Below are 14,672 nucleotides of genomic sequence, written 5' to 3'. Positions count from 1 at the left end.
CTATCTTTGAGCTTGTATCTGTCCCACACCAAATGTAGCAGCATTTCTGTGTAGTACGCTACTATTCCTCAGATGTTGAAACAGAAGAAAAGGATAATTATTATTTGCTCCGTGGTTCAGATTACATTGACAGAATTCAGCTTACTTATGGTTAGATTATTTCCATATCCAGAAATCTCTTTGAAGGTGCAAAAGCAACTAATGATCAGAATAGATCTGAAAACAATTTTAAGCATTTAGAGCACAGCACTGACCCAGATGGGCTTTTCCTTAAGAACTGAAAGCACTAGATAATTTATTAAGTTTTTAGTCATAGGTGGTATCATTTTTTAAAGAAAAATCAACAGTGATCATGCATTTCAATACTAGAATTTGTGTGTATGGGTGAATATGCACCCATCTGCATGCAGATTGGCAATAAAATTTTAATTTATGGCAGTTGTATTGATTGGACACTGAATGCATGTTTGTCAGGAAAACAGTGATGAGATTTTAGATTAAAGATAAACAACAAGCTTGCTAATATTAAAAAGCAGTGCTCATACAATAGAACTGAATGAGCTTTGAATTAGAAGGCCTAAATCTGAAGTAATGGTGTATGTCTGCTGAAGAAGTATGTCCTAACTGTTTGGTTGTTGTTTTTTTCTCAACAGTATTATCTGTGGCCTTACTCAGTTTACAAATAAAAACCACATTGCCTTCGCTGCACTAGAAGCGGTTTGCTTTCAAACACGAGAGGTAAAGGCAAATTGGATACTAAATTCATTGTAAATTAGTGTGGTAACAGCGACTGTAGCTCTTCAGGAAGAGAGAGGATTGAAAAGATTTAATGAAGATTAATCATATGCTTTATATTGTATTTGGATGCTATTCTTCTTTTTACGTGGTGCTGATGTTGAAAAATTGTTCTGTGGGCTTAGCTACAATGGTGTGGTTGGGTGCTACTTTATTTTGGGGTGGCAATGCTGCTATTTATCAGCACTTAAAATAAGATGATTGTACTTTGCAAATATTTTGAGAAGCAGAACATAGAAACATTAAAATGACGAGGCCAGTGCCATAATTTAGAAGTCACATTAGTGTAAAAGACCACATTTTATATTGTTTGCTGTGACCGAGATGGCTTATGTTGCTTCTGGTATACAATAATAAAAATAAGTTAAAGCAAGACAGCAGCAAACATATGAATGGAAATCTAGATTCACTTCGTGCCTGTTACAGCTTGTATCGCCTTAGCTGGCATTCTGCAACAGCAAACCTAAATTCTCACAGAAGAAAGAAGTCCTCCAACTGAATCAAAGGGTTTGATATCAGTATGTTCTGAGCATTAGAATCTTTATATCACAATCTACTATCAATTTATACTCCCTGTATTCCAATCAAATACAGGAGAAAATTAAATCCCTTGACCCCAAAGGATAACAGTCAAACCTGAATTTCATTGCATGTTTTTAAACTGCTGTTATTTAAACATACTGAGTTTTAAAGTAACACCCGGCTAAAACTGCGTGAGAGAAGGAAAGCAGCTTGCTGTTTCTGTAGTGACATAGAGTAAAAAGAACTCATGGAAAAAGCCAGAAATTTCACTCAGATGTCTGCTTCTGAAGCTGTGCTAACAATCTCTGAGTACTCAGAAAGCTGTGAAGGAGTTTGGTGGGAGAAGTCAGGGTAAAGTTACAGGGAACTGAACTGATAGTCTAGTTTGTTTACTGCTCCTCTCTTTCCTTGTCCTTCTTCTCACCCATTTCCTCTCATGTGACAGCTCAATGAACTTTCCAGCAGCAAATTATCCCTCGTTTTGCTGGGCTATTTTTCTGCTGGATTACTGATCTCAGCTGCCTCGCAGAGGAGAGTAGCAAATGTCGGAACAAGAGACAGGGCATGTAACTGGGAATAGGAGGGAGGGGAATAAACCTGTCTGACTGACTGTGAGCGAAATTAACTGTTTGAACAGACCTACTACTTCCTCATAGTTTAGTCAATGTGCTTTTATCACAATGACAGGAGTGCCTGAGCAGGGCTTTGGACACACTTAAATTAACAAGTTAAGTCCTAGTGACACAGGTAAAATATAGGTATATTTTTCAGAAATATATTGTTAGTTCTGTCTTGTCGGAGACAAAGGGTTTTGTTTTAATTCCAGTTAAAACAGAAGTCTTTTGTATCCTTGAGGAAAATCCTCGAATTTCATGTTCATTGCATTTCTTGCTTGTTTTATTGTGCCATCCAATCCTTCCAAGTCTCTTTTCCTTGTTGTCCAGAAAGCTTCTTCCTTGTCCAGACAGATGACACTTGTTACATTTTTAATTCCAGAATGTATTATGGAAAAACAAGCAATTTTTCGGTTCTAAGAGCTGTACAATGCTGTCATTAGACAAAGCTTACATACCTGGATACCGTACTCTTCATCCCACTTCAGTACAATAGAAATAGCAGCAACATGATCGTGATTTGTTTTGTTGCTTCATCCCTTCCTGATTTCTAGCATTCTTTTGATTTTTATTTTCTTTTTAATCTATATTGAGTGCATAGTATGATTCAACATGCTTTTGCGCAGTGGTAAACAAAGCCAGAGGCTCCGACACTATATGTATGTAAAGCTGAGATTATGAGGGGCTGACAGTGTTTTGAATGCTAAAAAAGGCAGGTGAAATCAGCATAGACAAATATAAAATGATACATGTGAAGGAAATAGGTGACGGGAAGCAGTACTAGCTTAGTACTGCCAGCAAACTTTGCTGCTGTGCTGTGAATCGTCTTTTCCAGGTTATTTCTTATGTATCGAACAGTGCAGGCCCATGAGCAGATGCCCCTACCATGAAAACTGGCTTTAGTCTTCTAATTTTTAACCAGTATTTGTCCTGTGGCAGTTCTTTTAGTTCCTTCGAAGATCTTCTGGTAAGGGACCTTGCTAACTTACTCTCTGGAATGGATAGACTCTACTAGACAACTCATCTCTATATAGTTTTTACAAACCTACCATTTTATTTTTTTTTGTTCTTTTTTAAAAAGAATCATGCTGACTTCTCCCAGTAAGGATTGTATAAATGGGTACTTTGTGAGCTACAGAACAGCACAGAATGCATTGTAGTTTTGGTGGGGTTTATGTCTATGTTGCTTTTTCATTTAAAGCTGAGAAGAGCACACCTCTTTTTTTATTCTAATAAATCAAAAATTACAAGGAGAAAATAATTCTGCACGAGTTAATGCTTAACTTTGTCAACAAAAATTATTCACTAACCTAAAAAAAAAAAAAAGTAAATGAGGCATTTAACTGACTGCTTTTACAAAACCCTAGAAAATCCACTATTTTGCATTTAATAGGTTCTTGTAGGATAATGCCTTGGTGTTATCAGTAGCTAAGTTTTGAGTCAAACCTTACATTTTTAGGAAACCCTCTCAAATATTGATAGGTATCAATGACTTACTTAAACGCTCCATTCTTAGTTAATTATCCCTTGCAAAGACTTTAATAATTTTCATGTATTTTCAGCTATCCACTGTGTCCAAAAGAAGGAAACATTATTTTACCAAAAAAATTACACTAACAGTTGCAATCTGTCTCGTGTAGTGTAAGATTCTCAATTTTCAACAACTAATTGAAAATATTTCAAGAGGCTGCTCTGTCAAAACAGTTCAACATTCAGCAGTTCCTATAGAATGTCTTCCAGATTGCCAGTTCAAACATTTTAATTTTTCAATTCATTAATGCACCAAATTAGAGGAAGTATTTAGACAAACTGTAATCAGCTAAAGGACTCCATTTAGTATTACTTCTTCCTTTGTTAGCTTTGATAAATGTAGTGGTCATCAGCTTTTCTTCAAAATTTTTCTCCTCAAACCATATAAGCAACACATAGGGTAGATATAGAGGCTCAAAGGAGATGCATCTCATAAACTAGGATTTCTGTAATAAATAGAATGCATTTGCTGTACATTAAGCAAAACTGTATTGTCACTACCTCTTTTTGCCCTTTTGATATATAGGGGAGGGGAACTATCTACATAACACCCTTCAGCAAATACTGACTTATCAGTATTTTACACTTGGAGGGTATCATAGATTTCTCTGCAATTAAATAATAACATATATTTCTCCTACTTAAGCTTTTAGATGCCATAAACAAGGACTGTGGGGTACCACTAAATCAGTTACAGGTAGACGGAGGAATGACCAATAACAAAGTCCTCATGCAACTCCAATCAGACATTCTCTGTATTCCAGTAGGTAAGATGAAATTACAACTCCTATTTGCTTTTTAAAGCTGAAAAAAACATTGGTTTGTCATGGCTAATGAGGGCAAATAGGGTTGCTTTATTGTTGCTACTGATTGAGAATGTTGAGAGGAGGGTCAGAAAAAGTTTTCACATCTTGCATCGAGTTTTGAGATTCACTTTCATAGAGAATCACTGACTTATTTCTTGTCTTGGAATATTACAGCACTATGATGGTGTTGAACTTTAAAGTTGTCACATCAATCTTTAAACATCTAACAATTCTAATATCAGTGAAATTAGCGCTCTCCTGCAACATGTTGGCCCTAAGAATGTTGCTAAGAAAGAGATAAATCAGAACTTTGCACCCCCACTGGTCGTTCTGCTTTTGCATTTCAGCAAATAGCAAACAAACACCCTTTTTTCTGTTCCCTTTGCCTGCACAAACCTTTGATTACGTTTACAATTTAAAAGAAGACCCATGAAACACATTGTGCATTCGATTTTCTCCCACGGCAGCAATGAAGAAGGGAGTAGAGCTTACAACGAAAGTGGGAATCTTGCAACAAAAGTTTTCTTGCTATGCATAATATGAAATACAAACCCAAATGTGTTGCTCCTCTCTGAGGCAAATGAAAGTTTACAGTACCGTTATTCTGATCCCAGAGCAGTGTAGCCATTTTAGAAATTATCTTTCACAGAAGCCCCCTAGAATAATAAAAAAGGGGTTTCAGCTTTTCAAGGATGTGTTTTCACTAAAGCTCTTTAAAGACCTCACTTGAAACCTGGAGCATTTCAGCATCAGTGGGAAGGGTGCATCTTTCTGAAGACAGGTTTTAACACCTGTAGCAGATCCCAAGTTGCTAAATATTGTAAGCTGTACATTAACTTTCTTAAGGATGCAGTGTGTCACTGCACATCAGGACATTGCACAGTAACGTCAGGATATTATACATCTTTGTCTATACTGAATAGTGATAATTTGCTGCATAAATGTAATAATCTGCCTAACATGCAGCTTCTAGAAAATAATTTAGAAGAACATTGTGTTGTCTCTTATGCATAAATGTGAGACACTTCAGTGGACAGTTTTTAACTCTAGAGGTATTATAGCTTGCCTTTAATAATACATAATACACAAGGCTCATGCTGTCAGTGCAGAGCCATAGTTCATAGCAGATGAAATGATACGATCGATAGAATCAGATTTTAAAGGATCCTCTACCTTAAGCAGAGAAGCAGGCAGTTCTGGAGTTAATGGAGCAAATTTAGCATTGACATCTTGGGGCTGGGATGGTCATGTGTATATCTGTGGAAGGCAAACAAGCTAGTAACTACAGCAATGTGTAGCCTCTTTTAAGATGCCTTTTCTTAATATAAATGCTTTTAATAACACAATATCTAGAACATGGGAACAAGACTGGTAACTTAGCCAGTGATCACAGCTTTGAGAAGGGGTCTTTAGAAAGATAAAAAGATAGTGTATTATTAACAGGAGCACTCCAGGGAAACTGACGGTTGAGGTCAGCAGCCCTGCATGTGGTGTGAAAATGGGCAATTGGATGATTCAGTCTTGAAGGAAGTAGTGATCTGAGATATTTCAAAGACTTGAATGACTTTGGACTAAGTTAGCCTCATAACTGTGTGAATTGTAATAAAATGAGGCTTGCAGTTGATAAAGGAAGCATATAGCAGCTGTATCATTCTACATATATGTGTTAATCTTTAGTTCTGATGTCATCAAGGTGACTTTCATTAAAAATCTTCACGGCTTTCTCTGTGATTTACTTCAGTGAAGCCATCAATGCCTGAAACAACAGCTCTAGGAGCTGCTATGGCAGCAGGAGCTGCAGAAGGAGTTGGAATTTGGAGTCTGAATCCTGGAGATTTGACAGCAGTGACATGTGAACGATTTGAACCACAGATCAACCCAGAGGGTAAACCCCTTTCATATTACCTAAGAAGTCACCAACTTAATGTTCTATGTCCAGCAGATCGTGTTATTTCTTTGTTGCAGTCTAACGTACTGATATAAAACCAGCTATATATGAATATCCTCACAAGTGTTGAAGATGAGCTTTTTTGTAGTGTTCGGCTTACAGAAAAGTGCATTTCAGTTGCTGTTATGTCCATTTATTGACTAGTAAGATTGGAAAATGCTTAAAATAGCATAACTCCACAGGGGAATGTGTTGGGGTTTTTTTCTTTCTTCATTTTGAAAGAAGCTTGGCAGTGGGCATTGGAGTTAGTAGCTTTTGATTTATAGCAAGTAGAATCAAAGAAATCTTGAAAGATTTTTATGGAGAAGGATGTCTCCTAAGGCTCCTGTGCATTTGTGAGTTTTTACAGGTGTAGACAGGACAGACTGACTGGTTTTGGGACACTTTTCTTTTGGCTTTAAAAAGCCTACATTAATCATTATTTTTTAGCTAACTATCTATCTTCTTCATCAGTTCTTAAGTGCTTCTAGAGATGGAAAGCATGTACTTGACATAATTAATCCATGTGCAAGACAAATTCATTTTTGTCTTTTCAATTATTTCTTAACGTCTAGCACAGGATTTTGTCTTACTATTGATTATAATTACTGCTATAATCCCTACTTCAAGACAGTATTTTCAACACTGAAGGGCTTCTACATGAATAGCAATTGGTTCATTTTGTCCTGCTTGTAAATCTTTTATTGATGAAAATGCAGAAAATTGGTTTTAAGGTTTATTTCTCCTTACTGTGCATAACTGTGGGGTTTTGGATTGTTTTGGTTTTGGTTTTTTTATTCATTATTGTTCTAAGCAGACAAAATATACTGTACAGAAGAGTGGAAAGCTAATATTGTAGTCTTTGATTCTTAAATACTTCTAATTGTATTTATATGCATTGAGAGGCTTTTCTGCTTGCTGATTTCTCAATTTCAGAAAGCGAGTTTCGTTTTGCCAGATGGAAGAAAGCTGTGATGAAATCTATGGACTGGGTGACATCTGACATTTCTTCAAATGGTAAACCAGAAATTGATGCTAGTCAAGTATTAGTAATTAGCCTGTTAACCTAGGTAGTTAATCTTGAGTTCAGTGACCTTTTCTGTTCTGTTCTATGGTATTTTTGGACTATTCCAGTGATTTAGAAATTACTACTTAAAAACCACTGTGCAAACAAAGCCAGAAAATAGATAGGTCTTCCCCTTGAAAGGAGAGCACAAGCAGTATCTCGCAAAGCTCTGAAAACAGAGGACATGAAATCAAGACTAACTGCAGGTTTTGCAGAATGTCATTGATTTACAAAATTAAAAATAAGTCTGACCTAGAAAAAGAGATGCAGCACAATTCTAAGACAGTGCAGGGGTTCTGTAAACTTTCTTACACTATAACATCATTTTGCAAAGGAGAAAAGGTTCATCCTGTGATTTTTCTTGCTACATCCTGCCTTCATTATCTGCTATGTAGGAAGGAGGGATTGATAGCCACATCAAAATCTGTTAGACCCACAAGGGCTAAGAGCCAGAAGTTGTCATAAAGTGAAGAATTGCATAGACCTATTGTTCACATACAGGGAATATACCAAACACTTTTGAGGGACTGAACAAGTTCTTTCTTTGGAAGTAGATGGGGTTTTCATCTGTCAGGTTCGAATTAACTAAAACCTGCAGTCTGCTATTATCTATAATTTGAATTTATATTTCAGCAGTATTTCAGGATAAGATTTTTGTCCTGAATCATCCTACAACACATCCTACAAAGCCCATTTATGGGCTTTATCTTAATTTCATTTCCCTTTTGTTAGAAACACTGTTAGAATGAAAAGTATTAAGTAAAGAATCCTCAAAATGTAAGCTCCCACCACAATCCACAGATGCAGCCCTCATGCAGCATGAAGTCTCTTTCTTTATTCTTGAAAGCTAAAGCTAAAATTTTCCCTTCACCATCCTGTATGTTGGTTTAAGTATTTTATTTAACACCATGGGAAATGTTATTTTCCTTAGTTCTTGCTTTGAAAGTGCCTTATGCTTGCTAGGAGTATTTAAGATTGAAGACTACTAAAATGGGCTCAACCTAGGTGGTGCTAACAGTGGAATTTGGATTTCAACTTTTATACTGAGACACTGTTTTGAATTATTGTGGGGGGTATAAATAATCCTTTTTAGTTTTTCTGCAAATGTCACTACATTTATTACTTTTTGCTGTTCGCATGATTTTTAACTCAAACATTGCAATTTATATATATATATTTCTCTTTTGATTTGCTTGACTGGATACACCCTACCCTGGATGTCATCAGGTGACACTAGTATCTTCTGTAGTCTGCCTTTGGGTCTTTATATTATGAGTAGCATGATAATATTAATCGGAGCAAAGTACATCTCAGGTTAGTTATTATTTGAACTAGAACATTTTAAAAGCTATCTACACTAGATTAAGTATTGGGGGTTTTGTTTTTAGCAAAAATGGCTGATGCTTTTTGTTGTTCATGCACACGAGTGTTTGAGGGTGTGAATTAGACACCTGCAGGAACCAAGTGAATGCCGAATTCATCCTCATGTGCCATGAAATTCTTAGTTGTTAGATGCACATGAAACCTTGAACTCTCCCTTCCCTTTGTCTAGCTATGTGGACTGTACACAGTTTGTAAAAGGCATATAGGTTGGAGCAGAGTTTTGCACTGCCTCAATTACAGTGTGCATTGCAGTTAGAATAAGGTTCCATCCTTCATCCTGTATTTCTTCTCATAACATTTAAAATCATTTTGAGGATCTTGTTCAAATAAAATGAAGACTTTTCTTCTGTCCTTGAAAGTCTTCAAGTACCTCTTTCATTTTTCTCGTCCCCGTGAAACTATTGTATGGCTAGAAATCTTCACCTACTAAATCTGTACAATAATCTTTTTGTACTTTGCTCTTGATGGATAAATGAATCATTTTGTGTAAAAAGACAAGACCCTAAAAGGCCTATCTGCAAAACTGGGGAAAGGGACTGTGTGCATATGCAATGAAGATGCATCTTCAACCTATTAATGTGTTTATGTTATAACAAAGTTCTTGAGATGGATGGCAGTGTTAGTTACTTATGCCAGAAGTAAGATATTTCATTAAGACATTCTTATGGTAAGAAAAAGAAGTTTATATGGTAATGTCATTTGTTCTTTGTTGTTGTGTTTCATAATTTCATTACAAATAAAATATGTTACAGTGTAGTCATTGTTGCTGCTTAGTAAGCTTTTGGGGGGTGATTGTTTAGTTTTCTTTCTTTGTTTTGGTTTTGGCAGGATGGAGTGGGGGGAATGTTAATTAAACTGACAATTGAGGACTCATGCTCCTCTGATGATGTGTTTGTATTTTGTTTCTACTCATTCAGCCTGAATTATCTGTTCAATTTTAATTTTCCTTGCATGGAAGAGACTGTCTGAGCTTGTAGGAGAACTAAAACCAAACTAAACAAATGCTAGGCAAAAATCAAGCTGAACAAATGGATTGACATTGATTTACTAACTCTGGAATGTATCTGTGAATAAGAACAGTCTTGATTATGAAGAATAAAATAAAACCAGCTATGAATAAGTGGGTAAATTTTTAACAAGCTGAACTCAGCAATTTGAATATTAATTCCAGGTCAGGGTCTTCACCACATGGAAGATACCTAAAATAATATGAAGATCAATGTTAAGTGACAGATAAGCAACTTAAATTCTGGGTTTATTGCTTTTTTAAAACAACTAATCAGTAACCTGCATATGAATATCTAAACTTGCACTGCTGGAACATATAAAATTTTATTTTACTTTTTTCTCCCTTCCCTAAGCTGGTCAGTGCCTTTCTGACCCACAAGTGGAAAACATACTCGTCTCAAGTCACTCTGGCCTTCAGAACCCATTTTTCTGCTGTGTTCAGATAACAGTAGCTTGATAACAGTAAATTGATATAAGATGTATATATAATCATTATATACACCACTAGAGTTACTTTATATACCAATATATTGGTATATTATTTACATGGTAAGCTTGGGGACAGGAGAAGTTGCCAGAAATTTCCAGCTCTTAATTGTTTTAAAAATTATGTCTAAAAAGGAATACCATCAGTGATGCTGTGTACAGGTTGTAGTTTTGCTCAGCTGTGTGTTAGGGTAGAACATGATAAGTAGAATTTGTGTTGCTGGTTGGAGCAGGGCTGCTTCCCACTTAGATGTTTCCTCTGGTAAATATCCTTTTGCTTTTAAAAGCTGGATCTAGCTGACCAGGCTTGCCTTCTAATTCAGTACGGGAGCACCATTAATTAATTTGTTATTTTTTATCTTTTAATGAAACACTGGAACTCCAACGCAGTCATCAGTTTAGTAGGTTTGAGGATTGAATCTACTGAGGATTGAATTCATCCTTCATGTGCTGAAACAGCAGTAAGTCTTGCGTGGCAACAGTGCTGTTGTTGAACGTGTCTCTGTAGGGTAGGGCCACGATTTTACAGCTACTGAAACGTGAAGTTAAAATCTGCTGTGGCAGAATAGAGAACACTAACATGGCAAAAACCCATTTACAGAATTGCTAAACTAACTGTCTTTTCCTGCAGCACCTGATGACTGAAAATGAAGAATACTGTATTTCATGTTATTATTTCATAGTTTCATCAAAATTGGCTCATTCACTTGTACCTTATTTTATGATCTTCTTTCTTCTTCACTCCCAGGGGAGAAATGGCCAATATTTTGTTTTATTTCACTGTTAAAGCAAGTTGTATGTAGCAACTGGAGTCCTTATGCTAAGATTGTTAGGCTTTTCACACTAGGTTTGGAAGTGGACATCTGAGAGCTGTAGCTGTACGTTTTTGGGGGGTGGGAGTTAACTGAAAGTGATGCTATATTTTATTAGACTAAAAAGAAATGCCTTTGCATGCTTAAATTGATGCCTCTCAAGTGAGGTGTAAGTGGGGATTGGCTATATACGAGACCTTATGTGACATCTGGGGTAGAAAGTTCTTTGACTTTATTGTCACAGAACAAGGTGTCAGTGCTGATAATAATACTACATTCTGCCAGATTAAATACCCTTTGGGGTTTTTTTTAAAGATTCTGTTCTTCCTTTTTAGTTTCTTGTGCTGTGATAGTTACTGCCAGATTGCATGCTAGTTTACATATAGGGATCACTATGCAGTTCTGCAGGTTCCTAGAATTGAAGTTACTGCATTCATAGAATGGTTCAGGTTGGAAGGGACCTTAAGGAAGCCTTAGCTGAAGTAATAGTTCCCAAATTTTGGAAAGCTGAGCTCATATTCAGGAAAGAATAAGCTTAGAGAACCTTCCTTCAATTCTTGTACTTGTTAAAAATTTACCCACCTGAAGTGTGTTGTCTCCTCTACTATATTCACATCCCACACATGTAAGTGCTGGCTTATCTGATGTCACAAGATACATCTAATTTATAATTGCATTAATTGGAAAATAAAAAAATTATTATACTGAATTCTTCTTATAGCTCAGCTGTGTTAGAGTGTTATTAATGTTTTAGAGTAAATTCTATGTTACTAATGCATGTTCTTTCTTGTTTAAGGTAATGGTAATTGAGACCACTTAGCGGACTCTCTGGATGCAGCTGATTTTTTTTTGTTTCTTTTTGTTTTGTTGTCTGAAGAGATTCCACCACCAGTGTGATTATACTGTTTGTGTGACTAAATCCACTCATGAATCCATCTGTTGCCATTCTCTGAGTAACATCCCAGTGGTACACTGAAACATAAGTCTTCAGCCCTTCATTGCTCTGCTCCCTTCCCCATCAACTCCAACTGCACTGGAGGCCTTTGCATCGACTATCTCACATCATCCTCTAAAATTTCACAAGGCCTAGCTTTGAGAAAGTAGGTACAACAAAACCCTGCAACTTGTGAGGTAATGTCAGATGTTTAGCTGTCCTTTCAGGGTTTTGGTTCTTTATACAGCACACTGCAGAAGGTGAATGATGCACTAAAGAACTTTGTAAACATCACAGCAATTCTTCCAGCTGCTGGGAATTACCTTTCATATGTCTATGGTTGCCAAAGATTTTTCATTGTAGTGACCACTGGTCTGAAACACCTTCAGTGGTACAAACCTTTTAAACATTAGCTCAAAATGTATTACCGGTAGCACGCCGCCACCAGTTTGGCAATGAAGAGGTTGCTGATATGGTCCACAGAGTACTGTTGAAATGGTCAGTTACAAAGTTTAAAAATTTGTTTTGGCTTCTGTAGGTAGTCAGTTTGCCTGTTACAAGTATTGAAGACAGTAGTTCCTGTAGCTGCTCCTTTAAAAGAGATAGGAGTAAATAGGTGTTTTGGTTAAGGCCATGTTTCACATTCTTCTGCTTTTCTGTTAGTTGGAAGACAAATTTTATACATCACATTGATAGGACAGCTTCTTGGCCCTCAGCAACTGGTAACTTAAAACTGCTCTGTGCAACGCACTTTTCTTGACCAATACTGCATATATTCTGTCATCCTGCTTAAGGATATTTTAGCGACTATTCACTAAACTTTTGAAAGTTGAAGCTAACTTAGTTTTCATTAAAGAGGGTCCACTCCAAATTAAATATAAGTGCTTTAGTTCTTGATCTCATTTAGTAATATCTCAGGGACCAAAATCTCCCTTTCAGTTTCCACATCCATAGTTTTAACAGCAAGTTGTTGCAAAATTTGCTGGGACAACCCAAAGTGCACTTGACACCTGAATGGGCCACTGGAATTCACAGGCAACATGCATGACAACTGAGCTGCATCCCCTTTGAAACTTTTTGTCCTCCCCAGGTAAAGAAGTGAGGCAATAAATCATTTTATCTTCAGCTTTTCTGTTTGTACCAACAGCATGACAAATGCCAGCCTTACTGGTTAGGTTGGAGAAAATGTGTTCTTGTATAGAGTCATCAGATCAGTATAGAATGATTAGCAAGGTTAAATGTGGGAACAACACAGAGAATTTCAAAGATGTATTTAAATGCACTAGGAGTTAAAGGGAGCGTTTCTGTGTGTGCATTTGTTCTTAAAGAGTTTTGTCTTTAAAAAAATAGTCTTTAGGAAAGTTCATTTTTCTTTGTTAAACTATGATTAGAGGCTTACTTTTTAAAAAGATGTTAAACATACATGTGTCTGAAGCAATGGATTGCACAGAAGTTCTGGTCTGTATAATATCTTTAATGTCAATGCATAATTGCCTTTTTATTACCAAGTGCAATGACCTTTGAAAATGTGACTTTTAATTCAAAAGTAGAGAAGGAACATTTTTCGTCCTGTGGTTGCATGTATAAATTCAACAGAAGGAATTTTCGTGCACAGGTGAAAATGTAACAACTTCCTTGAAAGCCTGTGTCTCCTGTAAATACTCAAATGTGAGGTGTGACAACTAAAATTTCTGGGTTTCCCAGTTTTTACTGGAAGGAAAGAACGAGTGAAAAATGAACATGAAAATCTTTATACTCCTTACCTTTACTCTGAGCTGTTGCTGGTCCCACCTCACCCTAAGGGACAGGAGTAACAGCAGCTTTTGGAACACACAGGGCAAGAGCAGCACACACCTCAAGCAGTGGACTTCTGAGTATGACCTCTTGCCAAAAACACCGAAGTATTGAACCTGGGAACGACTGATGTTGAAGTGCTGCCTTTGCCAACAGTGGATGTGGCAGGGGAAAAGGTAGCACATAGTAAGTAGGAGAGGGGTTTTTTGCTGCTTTTCTGACTTATCTTTTACTGGGAAACACAATTCCTGTTAGTTTTTCACTGAGTAAAAATCATAATTTTATTTTCAATTGCTGTTGCAAGTATTAAGAATTTCACACCACTGTTAACTTTCTACCAACATAGTTGAAATATATTGTAAACTGCATGTTGGCAGGGAGGGGACAAACTGTTGAAAGTTAGCTTTTTGTGAAGCTGTGATTTATTTTTTTTCTATAAATTACAAATTTATAAATTTTTACTTGAGAAATGCATTAACTTGGTATTAAAATACCATAAATAAATTGATGTAAGATGTTGTTTTATTCTTGCACGTTCTCTATCAGATGCATTTTCATTAATGTTTTCTACATGAGGCATCAGTGTACTTTGACACGCACTAAACAAGAGAGCTCCCTCATTCAGTATCATAGACACAGGCCTCAACTTGCTCAGATACAGGATCGCAGTGTGCAGTACTGCCCTCTGCTTTTCAGTGAGATATTCCGTTTCCAGGACAGGATTAAAAGGTACATTTCGTCAAGTCCCTCCATATTCAGGAAAAAGCAGGAAAATACAAGTGAAAAAACAAGAAGAAACACAGTTGTAACACAGGTTTAACCTGAAGGCCTTGAACACTATTGCTTAGTGGGACCAATACACCAAACGATTTTTGGTCTTGTACTGTTGTCCAGTAATTGCTGCAGATTAAAAAGCCATTTTGAGTTGGGGGAAGAAATATTCATTAAGTAGAAAACATTGCTGGGGGCACTAGCCAGCAGCATAAGGTATTCCT

The 14,672-nt window shown here is 36.5% G+C and overlaps 1 protein-coding gene across 8 annotated transcripts in view; it reads left to right on the top strand.

Moving 5' to 3' along the window:
• Positions 1-14,202, top strand: part of GK (glycerol kinase) — a 37,643-nt gene extending 23,441 nt beyond the window's left edge. For 4 of the 8 annotated variants that reach the window (XM_030471218.1, XM_030471251.1, XM_030471225.1 and 1 more), the window contains 6 exons: positions 654-738; positions 4,108-4,228; positions 6,009-6,152; positions 7,131-7,211; positions 8,488-8,574; positions 11,746-14,202. In XM_030471218.1, the coding sequence (XP_030327078.1) occupies positions 654-738; positions 4,108-4,228; positions 6,009-6,152; positions 7,131-7,211; positions 8,488-8,574; positions 11,746-11,759 (532 nt within the window). In that variant the 3' untranslated portion in view covers positions 11,760-14,202. The other 4 variants (XM_030471258.1, XM_030471274.1, XM_030471266.1 and 1 more) reach the window with 4 other exon arrangements.
• Positions 14,203-14,672: the final 470 nt, after the last annotated feature.

The sequence above is a fragment of the Strigops habroptila genome, chromosome 2 (assembly GCF_004027225.2).
Source record: "Strigops habroptila isolate Jane chromosome 2, bStrHab1.2.pri, whole genome shotgun sequence".
Taxonomy (NCBI): domain Eukaryota; kingdom Metazoa; phylum Chordata; class Aves; order Psittaciformes; family Psittacidae; genus Strigops; species Strigops habroptila.
This window is presented reverse-complemented; position numbering and strand designations above follow the sequence as displayed.